The sequence below is a fragment of the Bos javanicus genome, chromosome 18, assembly GCF_032452875.1.
Source record: "Bos javanicus breed banteng chromosome 18, ARS-OSU_banteng_1.0, whole genome shotgun sequence".
Taxonomy (NCBI): Eukaryota; Metazoa; Chordata; class Mammalia; order Artiodactyla; family Bovidae; genus Bos; species Bos javanicus.
Window position 1 is genome coordinate 62,047,926 of NC_083885.1, and position 19,412 is coordinate 62,067,337.

Genomic DNA, 19,412 nt, shown 5'->3' on the forward strand with positions numbered 1-19,412 from the left:
AAGCCAAACTGGAATTACCGGGACGACTAGTGAGCATTGGGATTTTTGACATGTTTCAAACATTAATAGAGGTTTTGAAAGAGACTGAGTGAGGGCCTTCTTTCTTCCAGCTGGTGCACGATCACCCATGTCAGCTTTCAAGAGTTTGAGCATTATCTCCCAACCACAGAAGACCCCTGAACCGGGAAGGAATGGATCTGTGACTCATCTGTGAGTAAGCCAGGTGAATCGACTTTGTCCATGCCAGAAGAGGATCAACTGCTTGAGGACGCAAATGATGGTGCCCTTAAAAGTATGTTTGAGACATCTTCAAATCTCCACATGTTCTGGGTTAAAGTCAAGGTGGAATATCCTAAGATTGCTGCAAAAGCACTGAAAAAAGTCTGCTTCCATTTCCAACATCCTATCTTTGGGAAGCAGGGTTTTCTGGAGTGAGAACAACCAAAATGAGATGATGGAGTAGACCGGACATAAGTAACACGCTTTGGGTGTCACTGTCCCCCATGACCCCCAGATTGTCTTGTTGCAGGAGAACAAGCTCAGGACTCCCGCTGATTCTGCATTATGGTGAACTGTGTAATTATTTCATTGTATATCACAAAGTAATAATAATAGAAATAAAGTGCACAGTGTAATCTGCTTGAATAATCCCCAAACCATCGTCTCCCATGGAAAATTTGTCTTCCACAAAACTGGTCCCTGGTGCCAAAAAAGTTGAGGACCACTGCTCTAACCAATTTAGGTCAATAACAATAATTTTCAAAACTTCTTCATAACTTACCATGAGACCTACACCCATCACTTCATGATTTTCATATGTAAGTGAGAGACCAGATCAAGGGAAGACATTCTCACCTTATAGAACCCCTTCACCACCTTCCTCTCTTCTTCCCAATTTTTCCCTGTATTTTGTTTCTCCTGCAAAATGGTTTAGCTAGAACCACTCATAGATGAGACATGGCTTTAAAGACTCATTTTCCATGTCAAGTAGTTTAACAAAATATTTTTCCCAAACAAATACTGCACGCTCCCTTTGATAACATCTTGTAAATAAAATTTTCTCCATATTGGGGCATGTGAAATTTTACATACACTTGAGATTCTTTCATTATATATCTCATCTAACAATACTGAGCACTTACTGTTTTCCAGACACTGTTTTGGGTGCTGGGAAGAAAATAGTAGTCAGACTTTTATGGGCTGACTGTGTCTCCTTACTCTCAGTTTCATAGGTAAATGTCCTAACTCCGAGGACCTCAGAATATAACTGTATTTGGTGATAGCACCTTAAAGAAGTAATTAAGTTTAAATTAGGTCATTAGAGTGGGTCCTACCTTGTGTCGCTAAAGTTACAAAAAGACATTAGAATGCAGGGAGCATAAGCAGAGACCAAGGGGTGAGAGATTTTGCAAATAAAAGTAAAAGACACCTAGATAGAATGAACAGTGAAATTTAGATAAACAAGAAACCTTACAATATATAAAAAATATATTTTATGTATGTATTATTGCATATTAATTATACATTGCATATTTCAATTTATTCTTATTTTTCTGGTCATGCTGTGCAGCATGTGGGATCTTAGTTCCCTGACCTGTGCTCCCTGGATCAAACCTGTGCTCCCTGTAGTAGAAACATAGAGTTTTAACCACCGGACCACCAGAGAAGTCCCAACATATACATATTCTAATATGTACACACACACGCAAATGTATAGGCACACCTCATTTTATTATGGTTTGCTAATACTGCATTTTTACAAATTTAAGGTTTGTAGCCACTTCATGTTGTCAATAGGTATTTAGCATTTTTAGCAAAAAAAAATTTTAATTAAGGCATGTACAGTGTTTTTTGGACAGATTGCTATACACACTGAATAGAATATAGTGTAGTGTAATCATAAGTTCTATATACACTGGAAAACTAAAAAATATATCCTTTCATTACCAATTCTCTTTATTGCAGAAGTTTGAGACTAAACCAGCCATATCGCCAAGGTATGCCTGTATGAGTGATATCATTTAATTAATTAGTTAATGTCCATTTTGGGTCATATCATTTAATTGTTACAGGAACTGCACCATTTTTCTTCCCTGGAGAACTGTCCACATTCTGGTTTTGGAAGATTGCATTTTCAGTTGAAATGTGAATCTATCCCTCATGTCTTCTATAAGCTATATAGTTGATCTGGAGGCTTGATGACTTTCTGACTCAACTTTTCATCAGGGCTGTGTTCCGGGCAGTGTTCTGTGTTGCCTGTTACAGCACACTGGGTAACACAGGGTATCTGGCTGTCCCCCAGCGGTAAGGGAAGAACAGCAATCAGGTGATGTCAGCCTCCTCCATCACAGTCTCACCTGACAGTTTCAGTCTCCATTGTTTCCTAAGTCTGTAATTTCACTAGGTCCTTCAAGATACTGATTTGCCTAATTCTGTTCAGCCTTCTCCATCTGGTTTTTAATTCTTCTAATAACTTTGTTAGTCAGTTTCTTCTCTTCCATCCCTCCTTCACTCTACTTCAGGTATTCATTCCCATGAACAACGCTATACTTCATTATTACCAACATCTTCAACGTCCATTATCTCAATTTCAAGCATACTGTCCGGCACAACAGCTTTATATGTTGTCTCTCCAGTTTCACTTCTTATCTTTTAGTTCCACTCAACTGTAACCATTTATTAAACAACCATTACTTCCCATCCCTTACTCTTGCCTCTGGCAATGCAGGGTGTTTCATTTTTATTTCTGTGTTTCAATTAAGAACTTTTTCTCATCGACTATGTTGAGCAGCTCTAAGAGTCTGACAGAAAAGTAAAGACAAACGATCATTTACACAATGTCACACTACATCTCAATAGCTGAGGAAAAAGAAATAACCTTTTCCCTTTATCATTATGAAATGATCCACTTCATCTGTTATTTTCTTTTTCTTAAAGTCTACTTTGAATATTAATATGACTGTGCTAGCTTTTTTTTGTTATTGTTTGCACAGTGTATCTCTTACCTTCTTTTTATTTCCGACATATTTGTGTCTTAATATGTAAAGTGCAACTCTTGACACAACATATTGTTACCTATGTTTTTTCCCCATGTGGGAAAAAACTCTGTGTTTTTATTGGAAATTGGCCCAAGATGCTTCTTATGTGCCAGTTAATATTTTATTTTTTCTACTGGTTGGTGGTTACATTTTTGGACTTCCTTTGTGAAAATTCAGCTTGCTGTACACTTATGAAACATGGACTTTTCAGTATGCATATTATGCTTTGAAAAGTTTACTTTACAACTGCATAACATTAAAGTCATTGTGTCCACTAGCAATGTATATGGAGAAGGCAATGGCACCCCACTCCAGTACTCTTGCCTGGAAAATCCCATGGATGGAGGAGCCTGGTAGGCCGCAGTCCATGGGGTCGCTAAGAGCTGGACACGACTGAGCGACTTCACTTTCATTTTTTCACTTTCATGCATTGGAGAAGGAAATGGCAACCCACTCCAGTGTTCTTGCCTGGAGAATCCCAGGGATGGGGGAGCCTGGTGAGCTGACGTCTATGGGGTCACACAGAGTCAGACACGACAAGTGACTTAGCAGCAGCAGCAGCAGCAGCAGCAGCAATGTATATAGGTCTCTAAATGCATCCCACATTTACATCCCATAGAAGCTCACAGTGCCCCTTGAATCAGCAAATATTTCCAGTGCATGGAGGGATTCCACACAGCATCTACTTCCTCTGGTTAAGATGAGTCAGCACCAGGGATGTTTTTGTCAAGTCTGGAAGGTGGAGGCTGCTGGCTATTGCTCATTGTTTTCCAAGCTGTGTCGGATCCCGTATCCAAAGTATATGATAAATCCTGGGAGGGAAATGAGACAATGTTAAGGGAAAGTAGGCTCTCTCCCCACTTACAAATGCCCAATAGGTCTCCTATTACAGCACCTGACACAGTTTAGGGGAGAGGCAGTAGGAAGATGGATGGGTTCAGCCACTTAAGGGATCTCATTTTCCAAGAAAATAACTTACCAATCACATTCCAGACCCCAAATTGCACCCAGGTTTCAGAGGTCATCTGCATCATCAGGTAAACGTTCACAAAGATGGTCACCAGTGGGAGGACAGGCAGAGCAGGGACCTGTGGGTAGAGTCGGTTCATCCCTGAACACAACCCAGATGTCTGAAAGGGAGACCCTACCCCACATACTGGGAAGATTCCAGTCCAATTCAGGCTGTATGTTCAGTGCCTACTGAGATTGTGTATGTAAAGCACTGAGTGTGGGTCAGGGAAGGGTCCGTTTGTTTTAGCAACTCCCCTTCTTCCCTGGTCCAGCAAAGGAGGTTTAGACCTCAAAGCAAGCAGACTTCATTCACTGAAGGTGGACACTTTGGACACATAAGGTCACCCACCTTGAAGTAAAGGGGAGAGGGGTTCTGAGGCTGCCTCCAGATGATGGCCGTGACTCCAGTGATGAGCAGTAGCAGCAGTACAGTCACTGTTGTGAGCATGGGGTCTCCAGAGAACACACGTCTGGGCCACTGAGCCAGGATCAGGCTCAGGATGGTCATCAGGAAAACTGCAGGGGTCAAGGTAGGGGAGAACAGGCTGGACCCAGAAGACAAAGATGTCAGGACCTCAGGTCACACCCCTCCCCAGGCTGCCCACATCAGGAAGGGCCATCATTTCTCCAAGACACCTCAGCTGACAAAAAAGAGACATTCCTTCCACATCCCATCAATTTCAGAATATGACCAAAGAGAAGTCCCACTGCTCACCAAGCAGGAAGGCACATCCATAGACAATCTGGCCAGATTTCCAGGTAGGGGTGGTGCTGGTAGAGAACCACAGACTCTTTAGAATCCTTGAGATTCCTGCTTCAGGTACAGTTTCTGAAGGACTTGCTGCACATTCAGAAATCTCAATTTCATTTTTTGCTTTCTCATTCTTGCTTAAGATCTGATCTGGCTGGTATCTGAATTAGAGGTATGAAGGCAACGTTAATAGCAGTTTTTACTCATCCAACATCAGACAGTCTAGTCCATCTCTTTCCCAACTTAACCATAGCGGAAAATTCAGAAGGCAGCATGAAGGCAGAAGAGAATTACCATCCCATCAATCCCCACAATGTCAAGACCTCCAGTCAAGGTGTCGTGGGGTCTCACCTGAGAACAAGAACAGAAAAAGCCACCATGATGTAAGCGAGCAGGATCCCAATTGATGAGAGCTCCATAAGATCTCTGAGCTCAAAGAGTAATGCCATGACCGCTAAAATCAGGGCAAAAACACAGTGAAGAAAGAGTGAGAAACCAGTGGGAATATCCAAGCTAAGAAAACTGATCGAAGAAGGAATGAGCATTATTTATTTACCTGCAAAAATTCCAGAAGTCAAGGTGGCCATGACGGGGGTATGGGTGCGGGCGTGGATCCGGGCAAGTCTCCGGAAAAGGAGCCCGTCATCTGCCATTGAGTAGATCACACGGGGCATAGGGAACAAGACACCCAGCAAGCTAGAAGAGGAAATGGAAACATGGGATGTGGAGAAGCGGGACAGACCAGGGTTTCTCTCCCTAGTCTTCATGCTTTCCTTCTTGTCTCTCAATTCTAAGGGCTAAGACACTTGGTAATTTCACAGTGTGTTGAGACAAAGTTTTGACACTGACCTGGATGAAAGAGCACAGAGGGTGCCAATAGCCACAATATATCTGGCAGCGCTCCATCCAACATGGACAAAAGCCTGTGCAAAGGGGCTCTCAGGGTGAATCAGGTAGTAGGGCACCATGAGGGTGAGTGCCGCTGAGACACCAAAATACAGCAAAAAGCAGATGAAGATCGTGATCATGATGCTCCAGGGGATGGAATGATGAGGGTTTAGGGCTTCTTCTCCTGCAACAGTGGTGGAGGTACTAGGTCACTAAAAGCACCGGGGTGAAAACAAAAAATCAACAACTTCTTGCACCTCTTAAAAGCAAGCTAACCTACTACCATCCCCTTTGCCCAAGGGCAGCCCCAACTATGCCTGAACCCCTGATGGACACACAATGACCTTGTTACCTATAGTGGCAATGATGTCAAAACCAAGAAAAGCATAGAGACACATTGCTGCTCCATGGAGAATCCCTTCAAAGCCAAAAGGCACAAACCCTCCAGAACCTAGAGGATCCAAGCTATGGTGAGAGAAGAGGAAGAACATGCGTGAGGTGTGTTCAGCCATCTCTACCAGACTCCTCCCTTAAAACCACCAGTCCTGTGCTCCAGGACCCCCATCGTTGAATCTGTTATCCCAGGTCTCTCTATTCCCCACCACAGTCTCAGCTCTGTGCACCCCCACAAGCATTACTATGGATAAGAGAATCCTCCTAACCTATAGGTGTCATTGGATCCAGCTGCAGCCAGTGTATAGTCCTGTTCTGTGAGCTGCCAGTTGTGCAGGTCTCCCTTAATGAAGCCAGAGACGATGATGAAGATGAGAACCAGGATGTTGATGACTGTGAACACTCTGCTAACCAGGGCTGACTCACGAACTCCCAGAATCAGTACTCCTGTGGAAAGATGGAATATGAGACATCCAAAATGACCAAATCCATAGACACAGAGAGAAAGCTAGTGGTTTTCAGAGGACTGAGTTTGGGTAGGTGAGAGATGGACAGAGTTACAGGGTTTCCTTTTGTTGTGATGAAAATGTTTGGACTAGATGGTGACGGTTGCACAACATTTTGGATGTACTAGATGCCACTGAGTTGTAACTTTCAGATGGCTAATTTCTTATTGTGGCAATCATCTCACAACAAACACATCAATAAAATCATCTCTTTGTACTTAAAATTATATAAGATTGTATGTCAAAAATATCTCAGTAAACCTAGGGGATTTATTAGATTAAATGGTTAATTTTAATCTTGTGTGAATTTCTTCTCAATTAAGCAAACATCTTCAGTTTCAGTACAAGGAAGAAATTTGTAAGTCTAGGTAAATGATTGACTCTTTGCGGCCCCATGGACTGTGGCCTGTTAGGCTCCTCTGTCCATGGAATTCATCAGGCAAAAATACTGGAGTGGGTTGCAGTTTCCTCTTCCAGGGGATCTTCCAGACCCAGGGATCAAACCTGGGTCTCCTGAAATGGCAGGTGAATTCTTTACCATCTGAGCCACCAGGGAAGCCCAAATGATTATCAGGTAGGGGTGATTTTGTTTCCCAAGGGACATTTGGAAATGTCTGGAGACATTCTGAGTGTCACAGTTTGCAGGGGCGTGGGGTGGGGTCATCATTATCTAACCAGCAAAGGGAAGGGATGCTATTCAAAATCTGACAATGATTAAAAGAAAAACCTAAAGTGAACAGGAGAGCTCCCTCCACCAAAGAACAATCCAGCCCAAATTGTCGGTAATGCCAAGGATGGGAAACAACAGTCTGTGTTGTGCCTTCCTGCCTCTCTTATCTCACACCCTTTGTTCCAGTCTTAATTCCCCACTAGTCTGGAGCCCCAAGCCTTCTGCAGCCAAGTTCCCAGCTCCCCCCATCCCACATCCCGCTCTTTCCATCCTATCACTGATCCCTGTCTCACCTGTGAGCAGCAGTACCAGGGCCAATGCAAAAAAGTCTGGGTACGTAGCCAGGTAGTTGGGCATATACTGAGAGAAAGTTTCCTCTAACCCCTGAGAGATGTAGTCCCCAACGAGGTTGTTGAAGCTGGAGCTCCAGGCCCTGGCCAGGCTGGCAGTGCCTGCAGCAGCAGAAGAGGGAATGCTCATTAACAGACATAAATTGAACCCTTAATTTGCACCATGGGATATATTTTGGGGGGAAAAAGTGTACAAATACCAAATACCAGAGTTTTTTCCAGGAGTGGGGAAAGTAGACCCAGATGATTCACAAATGGGTCAACTAGTTAATATGTTGTGCTTGCTCAGTCACTAGTCATGTCCCACTTTGCAACCCCATGGACTGTAGCCCACCAGGCTCCTCTGTCATGGGATTATCCAGGCAAAAATACTGGAGTGGGTTGCCATTCATTTCTCCAAGTTAATGTGTTAAGAGGAGATTAATGTAGGGCCAGGAAATATAACAGGAAAGTGGAACCAGGAGGGTTGGGCGATGAGGGTTGAAAATTTTCATTGAGTGATAATGGAAAATCCCATGACGTTAACAACTGAGCAAAGACTTCCATATGGTGAAGGAATGATCCTGTGGGACACGCCTCCCTCTCACCCACTCCCTACAGTTTTCTGTCCTTCGAAGTTCTTATCCCATCATTTACGGAAACAGGATAGAGTTGAGTAGGAGGAAGCTGTAACTTTTTCCTGCTACTAATACCCACTTCACCCGTCAGGGTGGTGACAAAGTGCTCATGAATGAATGAAGACACTAATACCCCTCCTACTTTCCTGATCTTAAGCCCCACATCTTCCCCCACCCCATCACCTCACCAATGACAAAGGACAGTATGAGGTCCCAACCAATGATGAAGGCGCACAGTTGTCCCACGGTGACGTAGCTGTAGAGATACGCAGAACCAGCACATGGTACCCGGGCCCCAAACTCAGCATAGCAGAGCCCAGACGACATAGTAGACAGTGCGGCCACCAATAAGCAGATGATGCTAGCTGGTCCAGCTTTGTTCTTGGCCACATCTCCAACCAGAAAGTACACACCAGCCCCCAAGGTGCTGCCCACACCCAAGATCACCAGATCAAGAATGTTCAGACAACGAAGCAGGCGACCCTCAGCCCTTGCCCTGGGCTCTAGTGGCTTCCTGCGGACCAGCTTCTGACCAAATTGGTGAATATTCTGACACAGCATCCTAGATGGAGTTGAGGAGACCACGATCTGCTGAGTAAACAAAACACAAAGTCGTCAAGCTTGCCTGTCCACCCTTGGCATCCAATTCCATGGAGCAACAGAGTTATTGGGAGCTGGTCATAAAAAGACACATTGGGCAAGTTCATCTCTCAGCTTTGTCTCCTTAAACATAAAGAAGCCTTTTAATATGCTTCAAAAGTTAGTTGAAGTGTTGCTCAAAGAGATGGGGAGTAGAAATTGTTGCCCTAAAATGTGCACTTTGGCACATGGATTGTGTTAAGTTGAAGACAGTTAAGACTCAGCAGCCTCAAGAGAAGTTCTTTGCCTGTCCCTTCATGGCTCAGATAATTTAGATAGGGCGTGTATATCAGGAAGACACTATTGCTATTGAGTCTATCTCAGAAATAGTTGTCTGCACGGAGTGGGAAACACTTGTTTCCCAAGCATTTGCTCTTTCTGTTTTCCTGTGGGTTGCCTCCTCCCGTTTGAAGACCCAGTACCTACCCTATACTCCTTAGCTTGTGATATCATATAAGCCTCAGTTATGTGTCTTTGAGTCTCATAGTTTTTATAGTGTCCAATATATAGACCTTGATGCTGGGAAAGATTGAGGGCAAGAGGAGAAAGGGGTGGCAGAGGATGAGATGGTTAGATGGCATCATTGTCTCAATGGACATGAGTTTGAGCAAACTCAGGGAAACAGTGAAGGATAGGAAAGCCTGGTGTGCTGCAGTCCAGGGGGTCGCAAAGAGTTGGATGTGACTTAGTGACTGAATGCAACAAAAAATAAGTAGCGAATTATATTCATTAATCTGTCTCATATCAATTTAATTACTATGCCAGTTAAAGAAACTTTAAAGAAAAGGAAACCTGGTATCTTTCTGTTTCATTGCTTCCAGAGTGACATGGAATAGGAACTCTGATTTGGAGCAGAATGAGATGGAATTTGTGGGAAAGGACAGGTTCTATCCCAGCTCAGTCAAAACAGAAAGCCAGAGTGGTTTTCCAACTGCCTGGAGAGAGGGGAAACTAACCATCATTCTGAATCAGAAATGACAGGATTCTGTTTCCTGCTTCTTAAGGGCATGAAATGTCCCCTCTAGCTCTGCAGGGCAAGGCTGACCCAGAGAACCACAAGTCACCATCAGGGGGCTTCCACCCCTGACATGCCAAAGTCACTTTTAACATTCTGGTTAAGAGTAAGGCAAAAAAAACCCAGGAAACCACGATTAAAATCTTGGCTCCCTTACTACCCTTGTGCATTTGAAGAAGTCATTTACTGCTCTGGATCTCTATTTTCTTCTTGCTCAAATGCTGTTGATGAACACTTGTACACTGTTAGTAAGAATGTAAAACGCTGCAGCTGTTGTAGATAAACTAGGATGGTCCCTCCAAAAATTAAAAATGAAACTACGATATGATCCAGCAATTCCACTTATGGATGTGCACCCAAAAGAACTGACAATAGAGTCTCAAAAAGAAATTTGTACATCCATATTCAAAGCAGCATTATTTACAACAGCCAAAAGATGGAAGCAAAGCAAATGTCCATCAACAAAGGAATGGATAAATACAACGTGATTTAAAGGCTCATTGGAAAATTATTCAGGTTTAAAAAGACAAGAAATTCTGACACATTGTACAACATGGAGGAATCCTGATAACATTGTGCTAAGTGTCATAAGTCAGTCATGAAAAGACAAATGTTGTATGATTCTACATCTACGAAGTACCTAAAATAGTCAAATTCCTAGAGACAGAAAGTAAAATGGTGGTTTGCCAGGAGTTGAGGAGAGGCAGACATGGGAAGTTACTGTTTAATGGATCAGTTGCACTTTTACAAGACGAGAAGTATTCTGAAGAGTAGTTGTCCAACAGAGTAAATATACTTAATGCTACTGAACTGTACACTTAAAAATGTTAAGATGGCACGTTTTATGTTATGTATGTTTTACTACCATTTTAAAAAATTGCTGCAAATATTACTGCCAGCTTCACCAAGTTGCTGGATGTAACAAACCCCAAGATGGTTTAATAAAAATCACTATACTGTCATCCTTTGCTGATACTAAAATCCATGGATACTTAAGTCCCTTACAGTCACCCCCATATCTGCAGAGGGTGAACTCCTAGATACAAAGGACTAACAGTATACAGGAGACTGAAGTTAGTGGTCCACATATCATAAACCTCTGTAAGGGTAACCTTTACTGTTGTTTGAACACCAATCAAGAAAAAGGCATCTCAGTGCCTCAAGCACTAATGCAGTCTCCCCATCCCCCACCTCATCTCAAACAATTCTGCTTGTAACTCATAGCGCCTTCTGCTTTCATCTAGAAAATGGGTCTCTACACCCTCAGTCAGGAGCTGGGCTGACCCCACTGCACTCTGGGCTTGCAGAGGTCTCTTTAAGAGGATGTGAACTCAGCACCCAGTCTCCTACAGAAGAGGGTTTCCCAAGTCTTACCTGATTCTTGGAGCAGAGCCTGAAACACTGGATCAGAGTCAGGGAGGTTGAGCTTAAGCTGTGTAGGGTTGGCATTGGACACGAATTGAGCAAACTCCCAGAGGTGGTGAAGGACAGGGAAGCCCACCGTGCGGCAGTCCATGTGGTCACAAGGAGTCGGATATGACTTAGCGACTGAACAGCAACAAGAACAGGGGCTGGAGCTGATACATCTCTAAAAACTGAAGCAGAAAAGTCCCCGCTCACTAAAGACAACTCTTTAGCCCCTAGTTGTTGAGGTGGGGATGGGGTTGGGCTGGCGGGAAGCATCTGTAAAGTCACTATCAGCCTTGACTCTTGTGTGGTTACCCTCGGAGGGTGTGTCTGAAATGCTTTTTTTTTTAAATTATGGCAAAAAAAAAAAAGTACACACAACATAAAATTTACCAGTTGAACCATTTTCAAGTTTACAGTTGCCTAGTGTTACGTACTCTCACATTTATGCAACTGAATTCCGGACCTTTTTAGGTCTTGTAAAACTTCAACTTTGTACCCATTATGGACAATTTCCCCTTTCTCCTTTCCCAGTTCCTGGCAATCACTATCATACTTTAAGTCTCTACTAACCTGACCATTCTAGGTACTTCATTTAAGCGTAATCATATATATTTGTCTTATATATTATTAAGTGTAATCACATATATATTGGACTTCCCTGGTGGCTCAGATGGTAAAGCATCTGCCTACAATGTGGGAGACCCGGGTTCAACCCCTGGGTCAGGAAGATTTCCTGGAGAAGGAAATGGCAACCCATTCCAGTATTCTTGCCTGGAAAATCCCATGGGTGGAGGAACCTGGTAGGCTACAGTCCATGGGGGTCGCAAAGAGTCGGACACAACTGAGAGACTTCACTTATATATATTTGTCATTTCTGGTCAGACTTGTTTCACTTAGTTAAATGTCCACAAGTTCATCCGTGTTGTAGCATGTGTTAAAATTCCTTTCCTTTTTAATGCTTAAGAATACTCTATTGTGTATATTGTTGGGCTGCACCCCTCAAGCCTGCAAACCCTGTACTTGCCCAGCCTCAAGACTGAAGAAAGAGCCCAGAGTCATCTTTTAATGGATAGAGGGAATCTTACATGTTTCAAGCAAGGTCCTGGAGTGACACCCCAACCATGTGTCCCAGAGGGTAGGCAGGACATGGTGGCAATCTTCACTACTGGGGGGAGGGGGAGGTGACTAGTTATAGGGGGAATTAACATCAGGTTCGTTCATCAGTTACCAGGGAAACCAGCAGAGGAACACACCCTTCACTAGACCTTTGATAAGCTTTCCAGGTGGAGAAGTTACAGATTAGAACAGTTACTAGCTAGCTGGGTAAAATATATAGGCATTTACTGATTAGATTATGATTTAGAATGAAGTCATGTGAGTAGTAGAAGGCTTCCCTGATAGCTCAGTTGATTAAGAATCCACCTGCAATGCAGGAGACCCTGGTTCAATTCCTGGATTGGGAAGATCCCCTGGAGAAGAGATAGGCTACCCACTCCATTATTCCTGGGCTTCCTTTGTGGCTCAACTGGTAAAAAACCTGCCCGCAATATGGAAGACCTGGGTTTGATTCCTGGCTTGGGAAGATCCCCTGGAGAAGGGAAAAGCTACCCACTCCGGTAGTCTGGCCCAGAGAATTTCATGGACTGTATAGTCCATGGGGTTACAAAGAGTCAGACACAACTGAGTGGTTTTCACTTCACATATGAGTAGCATGTAGGTGTACCAGGAGCAGGTTGGGCAGGGGATGTACAGAGAGCAAGAGAATAGCTGACTCATACACATGTACATATCACAACTGGCTTCTCCGTTTGTTCATTAGTGGGCACTTGGGTTGCTGTCATGTTTTAGCTATTGTGAATAATGCTGCTAAGAACATTGTTGTACAGATGTCTCTTCCAGAGTGTGCTTTCAATTTGGGGATATAGTCTCAGAGATACAGCTCATCTGCTTTAACCCTTGAGGTAAAGAACATCTGTTTTGAAGATAAGGATGAGCAACTCCCTACTCATGCTATATATGTTAACACTCCCTGGGAGATAAGCTTTCCTTCCCAGACACCAGGGTCCTGCTCTGTTGCTGTCTATGTACCAAGTCTGTCTCTTTTGAAACTTTGAAGGAATCAATGTGTGTGCTGTATCTGAATAAGACATAAGACATGCTGAATGGCGGGGGGGGGGGGGGGGGGGGGCAAAAAAAAAAAAAAAAGACATGCTGAAAACCAAGCTTCAACTGAGCAGTTCCTCAGAGCTCTGAGAGACTGCCTTCAGAACCATTGTCCTGTTTGGCTCAAATAAAACTCTCTTCTGTTTCAATTGCTGCTGCTTCTGCTAAGTCGCTTCAGTCGTGTCTGACTCTGTGCGACCCCATAGACAGCAGCCCACCAGGCTCCTCCGTCCCTGGGATTCTCCAAGCAAGAACACTGGAGTGGGTTGCCATTTCCTTCTCCAATTATACACTATTTATTGACTATTTCTGTGGATACTTAAATTTATTTCATCAATAAGAACCCTGAGAAGTAGGGGCTGTAAAACTGGAGCCTGTACTCACAATCGTTCTCACACCCATTTTTTTTTAACACTACTTGAATTCGCATACTCTAAATGTGGCTTGAGACACTCCAGTGTGGGGAACCCCCAAGCCCAGCTGGACCCCAACCAGAAGAAAGGGAGCTTAACATCTATGATGTTGATTCAAGCAGCACAAGCATACAAGAAACACTGTGGCTGTGCCCAGCCTTGCACACGGGGAGGGAAGAGGATAAAGGTGACTTGGTCCTCTTCTTCAAGGAGCTCTGTTTTCTGGGAGACCTGAGCACACAGCCAGAGAAGGGAAGGAGAATGGAAGAGGTAATGAGCACTACGCTTCAGAGAAGGAAAAGCCCTGAACCAAGGAGCAGAGTTGGGTGGTTGGGGTGCCAGCTGGTGATGAGTTGGCACGATTATAGCACGCATCAAGTGACACACACGCTAAAACATTGGACATAAACCACCAACATGGAATCAAAATGTACTAGTTGACTCTTACATTAACTTTTGAAAAACCAACCACACAAGATGTAGTGAAGTGGCTTAAGCCATTGTGAAGAGTTTTAGTTGATTGTGTGGAAACCCACTCAAAACCCCAGAATTAGCAAAAAGATTATTTTAAAGAGAAGACATTTGAGATGCAACAGATGCAGAAATAAGCCTCCAAGCTTCCCTTATCTGACTCAGAGCAGAGAATTCTGGGAAATAAGGCTGTAAGAAACTTTCTGTTTGGAGAAGGGCCACTCCCAAGAAGATAAAGGTGAGTTAATCTGTGACTTTAATTCCTGTCTCCCAGAGTTGCATAGCCTGAATAAGGTGAAAAGACCACTGATATCTGCATAGAACAACATTATTACAAGGTTTCTCATCTCCTGTTTGTTCTCTCAACCTTTTTTTCCTAAAGAAACCCATTTTTTCTTCCCATAGAAGCCTTTTCTCCACACTCTTTCTGCTAGTAAACTGAGTGAAAGTGAAAGTGAAGTCGCTCAGTCGTGTCCGACTCTTAGCGACCCCATGGACTACAGCCTATCAGGCCCTCCGTCCATGGGATTTTCCAGGCAAGAATACTGGAGTGGGGTGCCATTGCCTTCTCCGTTAACAGCGGCTAGGCATTACCTGGAGCTGGTATACTTGGTGACAGCCTTAGTGCCCTCGGACACGGCGTGCTTGGCCAGCTCCCCAGGTAGCAGCAAGCGCTCGGCGGTCTGGATCTCCCTGGATGTGATAGTTGAGCGCTTGTTGTAATGCGCCAGGCGCGATGCCTCACCAGCGACGCGCTCGAAAATGTCATTGACGAAGGAGTTCATGATGCCCATGGCCTTGGACGAGATGCCGGTGTCCGGATGGACTTGCTTCAGCGCCTTGTACACGTACACGGAGTAGCTCTCCTTGCGGCTGCGCTTGCGCTTCTTGCCGTCCTTCTTCTGGGCCTTGGTCACAGCTTTTTTAGAGCCCTTTTTAGGGGCAGGAGCAGACTTAGCCGGTTCAGGCATGTCTATAATGACAACACCCAACAACACAGAAAGATCTTGAAATGAAAAGTTTGTAAAAATAAACCAAAAATTAGAGAAAAATAAATTGTAAAACAGTATAACCCTAACCCTAACCCTAATTGTAAAACAGTGAAAAAAAGTTACAGGCTTTTATACTCAGTAAACTCAGTAAACTTATATACTTATATAGGCTTATATACTCAGTAAACTCAGTAAACTGAGTATATAAGCCTATAACTTTTTTTCACTGTTTTACAACTTATTTTTCTTTAATTTTTGGCTTATTTTTTCACATTAAAATTTTATTTATTTTAATTGGAGGATAATTACTTTACAACATTGTGATGGTTTTTGCCATATATTAACATGAATCGGCCATAGGCATACATGTCTCCCCTCCCTCCTGAACCCACCCCACCTCCCTCCCCACCCTACCCCTCCAGATTGTCATAGAGCACCAGCGTTTGGTGCCTTGATTCATGCATCAAACTCCCACTGGATACCTACTTCACATAGTGTAATGTACATGTTTTAGTGCTATTCTCTCAAATCATCCCACCCTCTCCTTCTCCCACTGAGTCCAAAAGTCTGTTCTTTATGTCTGTATCTCCTTTGCTGCCCTGCTCATAGGACTGTCAGTACCATCTTTCTAGATTAACTTTAATCATTTAGCAGATTATGCTTTTTTTGGTCCCATATAGAATTCTTTTTTTCTCTTGTTAATCTGCCTTATATCTGTTTGGGTGTTTTTTTGTTTGTTTGTTTGTTTGTTTGTTTTGCAGGCTCCAGAACCTAAGAAGACAGAGGAAATAAATTTCTGCTTCAACAGCAGCAATGTTTACATCATTCAACAATGTGATGCTGCTACGGAATACAGTATGTGGTCAAGTAAAAGAAGCAGACTATAAAGTTCATCCATTTAATCATGCCAAAGGGCCCATTGTGTACCAGGAACTAAAATGGGCATAAGGGACTTGGAAGAAATAAGCACTCCCTTCTTTAACAACACTGGGGCATTTGGAGACAAATTATCTGGAATCTATTCCACATACCTTATACTGAAATAAATTCTACATGGCTAAAAGATTCAAACTTTTCAAAACAACCATAACATAATAGAAGAAACTATGCAATGAGTTTAAAATAATGTTAGGACACAGATTTAAGACTTGAGAATGCAATCTCTGACATCACATTGCACAGAATTTAAAAGAGACAAATGGGATTTCCCTGGTGGCCCAGTGGTTAAGAATCTGCCTGCCACTTTTTTGGTGATAGACACTTAGGTTTCTTCCAAGTTCTGTCTGCTATGAACATTGGGGTACATGTGTCTTTTTGCATTATGGTTTTCTCAAGGTATATGCCCAGTAGTGGGATTGCTGGGTTATACGGTTCAGTTCAGTTCACTTCACTTCAGTTGCTCAGTCAGGCCCAACTCTTTGCAACCCCATGAATCGCAGCACACCAGGCCTCGCTGTCTATCACCAACTCCCAGAGTTTACCCAAACTCATGTCCATTGAGTCGATGATGCCATCCAACCATCTCATCCTGTGTCATCCCCTTCTCCTCCTGCCCTCAATCTTTCCCAGCATCAGGGTCTTTTCAAATGAGTCAGCTCTTTGCCTCAGGTGGCCAAAGTATTGGAGTTTCATCTTCAATATCAGTCCTTCCAATGAACACCCAGGACTGATCTCCTTTAGGATGGACTGGTTGGATCTTCTTACAGTCCAACGGACTCTCAAGAGTCTTCTCCAACACCACAGTTCAAAAGCATCAACTCTTCATTGCTCAGCTTCCCTTATAGTCCAGCTCTCACATCCATACATGACCACTGGAAAAACCATAGCTTTGACGAGACGGACCTTTGTTAACAAAATAATGTCTCTGCTTTTTAATATGCTGTCTAGGTTGGTCATAACTTTTCTTCCAAAGAGTAAGTGTCTTTTAATTTATGGCTGCAATCACCATCTGCAGTGATTTTGGAGCCCCCAAAAAATAAAGTCAGCCACTGTTTGCACTGTTGCCCCATCTATTTCCCATGAAGTGATGGGATCAGATGCCACGATCTTCGTTTTCTGAATGTTGAGCTTTAAGCCAACTTTTTCACTCTCCTCTTTCACTTTCATCAAGAGGCTCTTTAGTTCTTCTTCACTTTCTGCCATAAGGGTGGTGTCATCTGCATATCTGAGGTTATTGATATTTCTCCCAGCAATCTTCATTCAAGCTTGTGCTTCTTCCAGTCCAGCATTTCTCATGATATACTCTGCATATAGGTTAAATAAACAGAGTGACAATATACAGCCTTGACGTACTCCTTTTCCTATTTGGAACCAGTCTGTTGTTCCATGCCCAATTCTAACTATTACTTCCTGACCTGCATACAGATTTCTCAAGAGGCAGGTCCGATGGCCTGGTATTCTCATCTCTTTCAGAATTTTCCACAGTTTATTGTGATCCACACAGTCAAAGGCTTTGGCATAGTCAATAAAGCAGAAATAGATGTTTTTCTGGAAATTTCTTGCTTTTTCGATGATCCAGCAATCATCGATCAGTGGTTAAACAGTAGTTATACTAATTTAATTTTTTAAGGAACCTCCATACTGTTCTCCATAGTAGCTATATCAGTTTATATTCCCACCAACAGCACAATAAGGCTCGCTTTTCTCCACACCCTCTCCAGCATTTATTGTACATTTTTTGATGATGGCCAGTGTGATTTGCTGGAAGAAGCACAAGCTGGAATCAAGATTGCCAAGAGAAATATCAATAACCTCAGATATGCAGATGGCACCACCCTTATGGCAGAAAGTGAAGAGGAACTAAAAAGCCTCTTGATGAAAGTGAAAGAGGAGAGTGAAAAAGTTGGCTTAAAGCTCAACATTCAGAAAATGAAGATCATGGCATCTGGTCCCATCACTTCATGGGAAATAGATGGGGAAACAGTGAAAACAGTGTCAGATTTTACTTTTTGGGCTCCAAAATCACTGCAGATGGTGACTGCAGCCATGAAATTAAAAGACACTTACTCCTTGGAAGGAAAGTTATGACCAACCTAGATAGCATATTCAAAAGCAGAGACATTACTTTGCCAACAAACGTCCATCTAGTCAAGGCTATGGTTTTTCCAGTGGTCATGTATGGATGTGAGAGTTGGACTGTGAAGAAGGCTGAGGGCCAAAGAGTTGATGCTTTTGAACTGTAGTGTTGGAGAAAACTCTTGAGAGTCCCTTGGACTGCAAGGAGATCCAACCAGTCCATCCTAAAGGAGATCAGCCCTGGGATTTCTTTGGAAGGAATGATGCTAAAGCTGAAACTCCAGTACTTTGGCCACCTCATGCGAAGAGTTGACTCATTGGAAAAGACTGTGATGCTGGGATGGATGGGGGCAGGAGGAGAAGGGGATGACAGAGGATGAGATGGCTGGTTGGCATCACCGACTCAATGGACATGAGTCTGAGTGAACTCTGGGAGTTGGTGATGGACAGGGAGGCCTGGCATGCTGCAATTCATGGGGTCGAAAAGAGTCGGACACAGCTGAGCAACTGAACTGAACTGAATGTGATTTGTGTGACGTAATACCTGATTGTAGTTTTTTCTTTTTTGCATTACTCTAATAAGCAACCCCACATCCAAGGAGCAGTGGCTGTGCGGGCACGGGAGGGCTGAGAGGAGCTACCCCTCGTCCAAGGTAAGGAGCAGTGGCTGCACTTTGCTGGAGCAGCCGTGAAGAGATACCCTATGTCCAAGGTAGGAGAAACCCAGGTAAGAAGGTAGGTGTTGCGAGAGGCATCACAGGGCAGACCCACAACTAGTCAATTTAATCACATGGACCACAGACTTCTCTAACTCAGTGAAACTCAGCCATGCCGTGTGGGGCCACCCAAGATGGGCGGGTCATGGTGGAGGGGTCTGACAGAATGTGGTCCACTGGAGAAGGGAATGGCAAACCACTTCAGCATTCTTGCCTTGGGAACCCCCATGAACAGTATGAAAAGGCAAAATGATAGGATACTGAAAGAGGAACTCCCCAGGTCAGTAGGTGCCCAATATGCTACTGGAGATCAGTGGAGAAATAACTCCAGAAAGAATGAAGGGATGGAGCCAA

At 43.5% G+C, this 19,412-nt stretch overlaps 2 protein-coding genes across 2 annotated transcripts; both read right to left on the bottom strand.

Annotated features, from left to right (window-relative positions):
• Nucleotides 1-3,791: 3,791 nt before the first annotated feature.
• LOC133229889 (cationic amino acid transporter 3-like) lies at nucleotides 3,792-8,807 on the bottom strand. Its single transcript, XM_061386646.1, has 11 exons — nucleotides 8,413-8,807; nucleotides 7,551-7,709; nucleotides 6,351-6,528; nucleotides 6,041-6,153; nucleotides 5,650-5,872; nucleotides 5,357-5,496; nucleotides 5,152-5,254; nucleotides 4,765-4,961; nucleotides 4,399-4,565; nucleotides 4,018-4,126; nucleotides 3,792-3,850 (listed from the first exon to the last, which is right to left on the bottom strand). The coding sequence occupies exons 1-11, from the start codon at nucleotides 8,783-8,785 to the stop codon at nucleotides 3,792-3,794; spliced, it is 1,821 nt and encodes a 606-aa protein (XP_061242630.1). The 5' UTR covers nucleotides 8,786-8,807.
• Nucleotides 8,808-14,925: 6,118 nt separating this feature from the next.
• On the bottom strand, nucleotides 14,926-15,332 carry LOC133229890 (histone H2B type 1-C/E/F/G/I-like). Its single transcript, XM_061386647.1, has one exon. It carries the CDS (start codon nucleotides 15,304-15,306, stop codon nucleotides 14,926-14,928), a length of 381 nt encoding a protein of 126 aa, XP_061242631.1. The 5' UTR covers nucleotides 15,307-15,332.
• Between the last annotated feature and the right edge of the window lie 4,080 nt (nucleotides 15,333-19,412).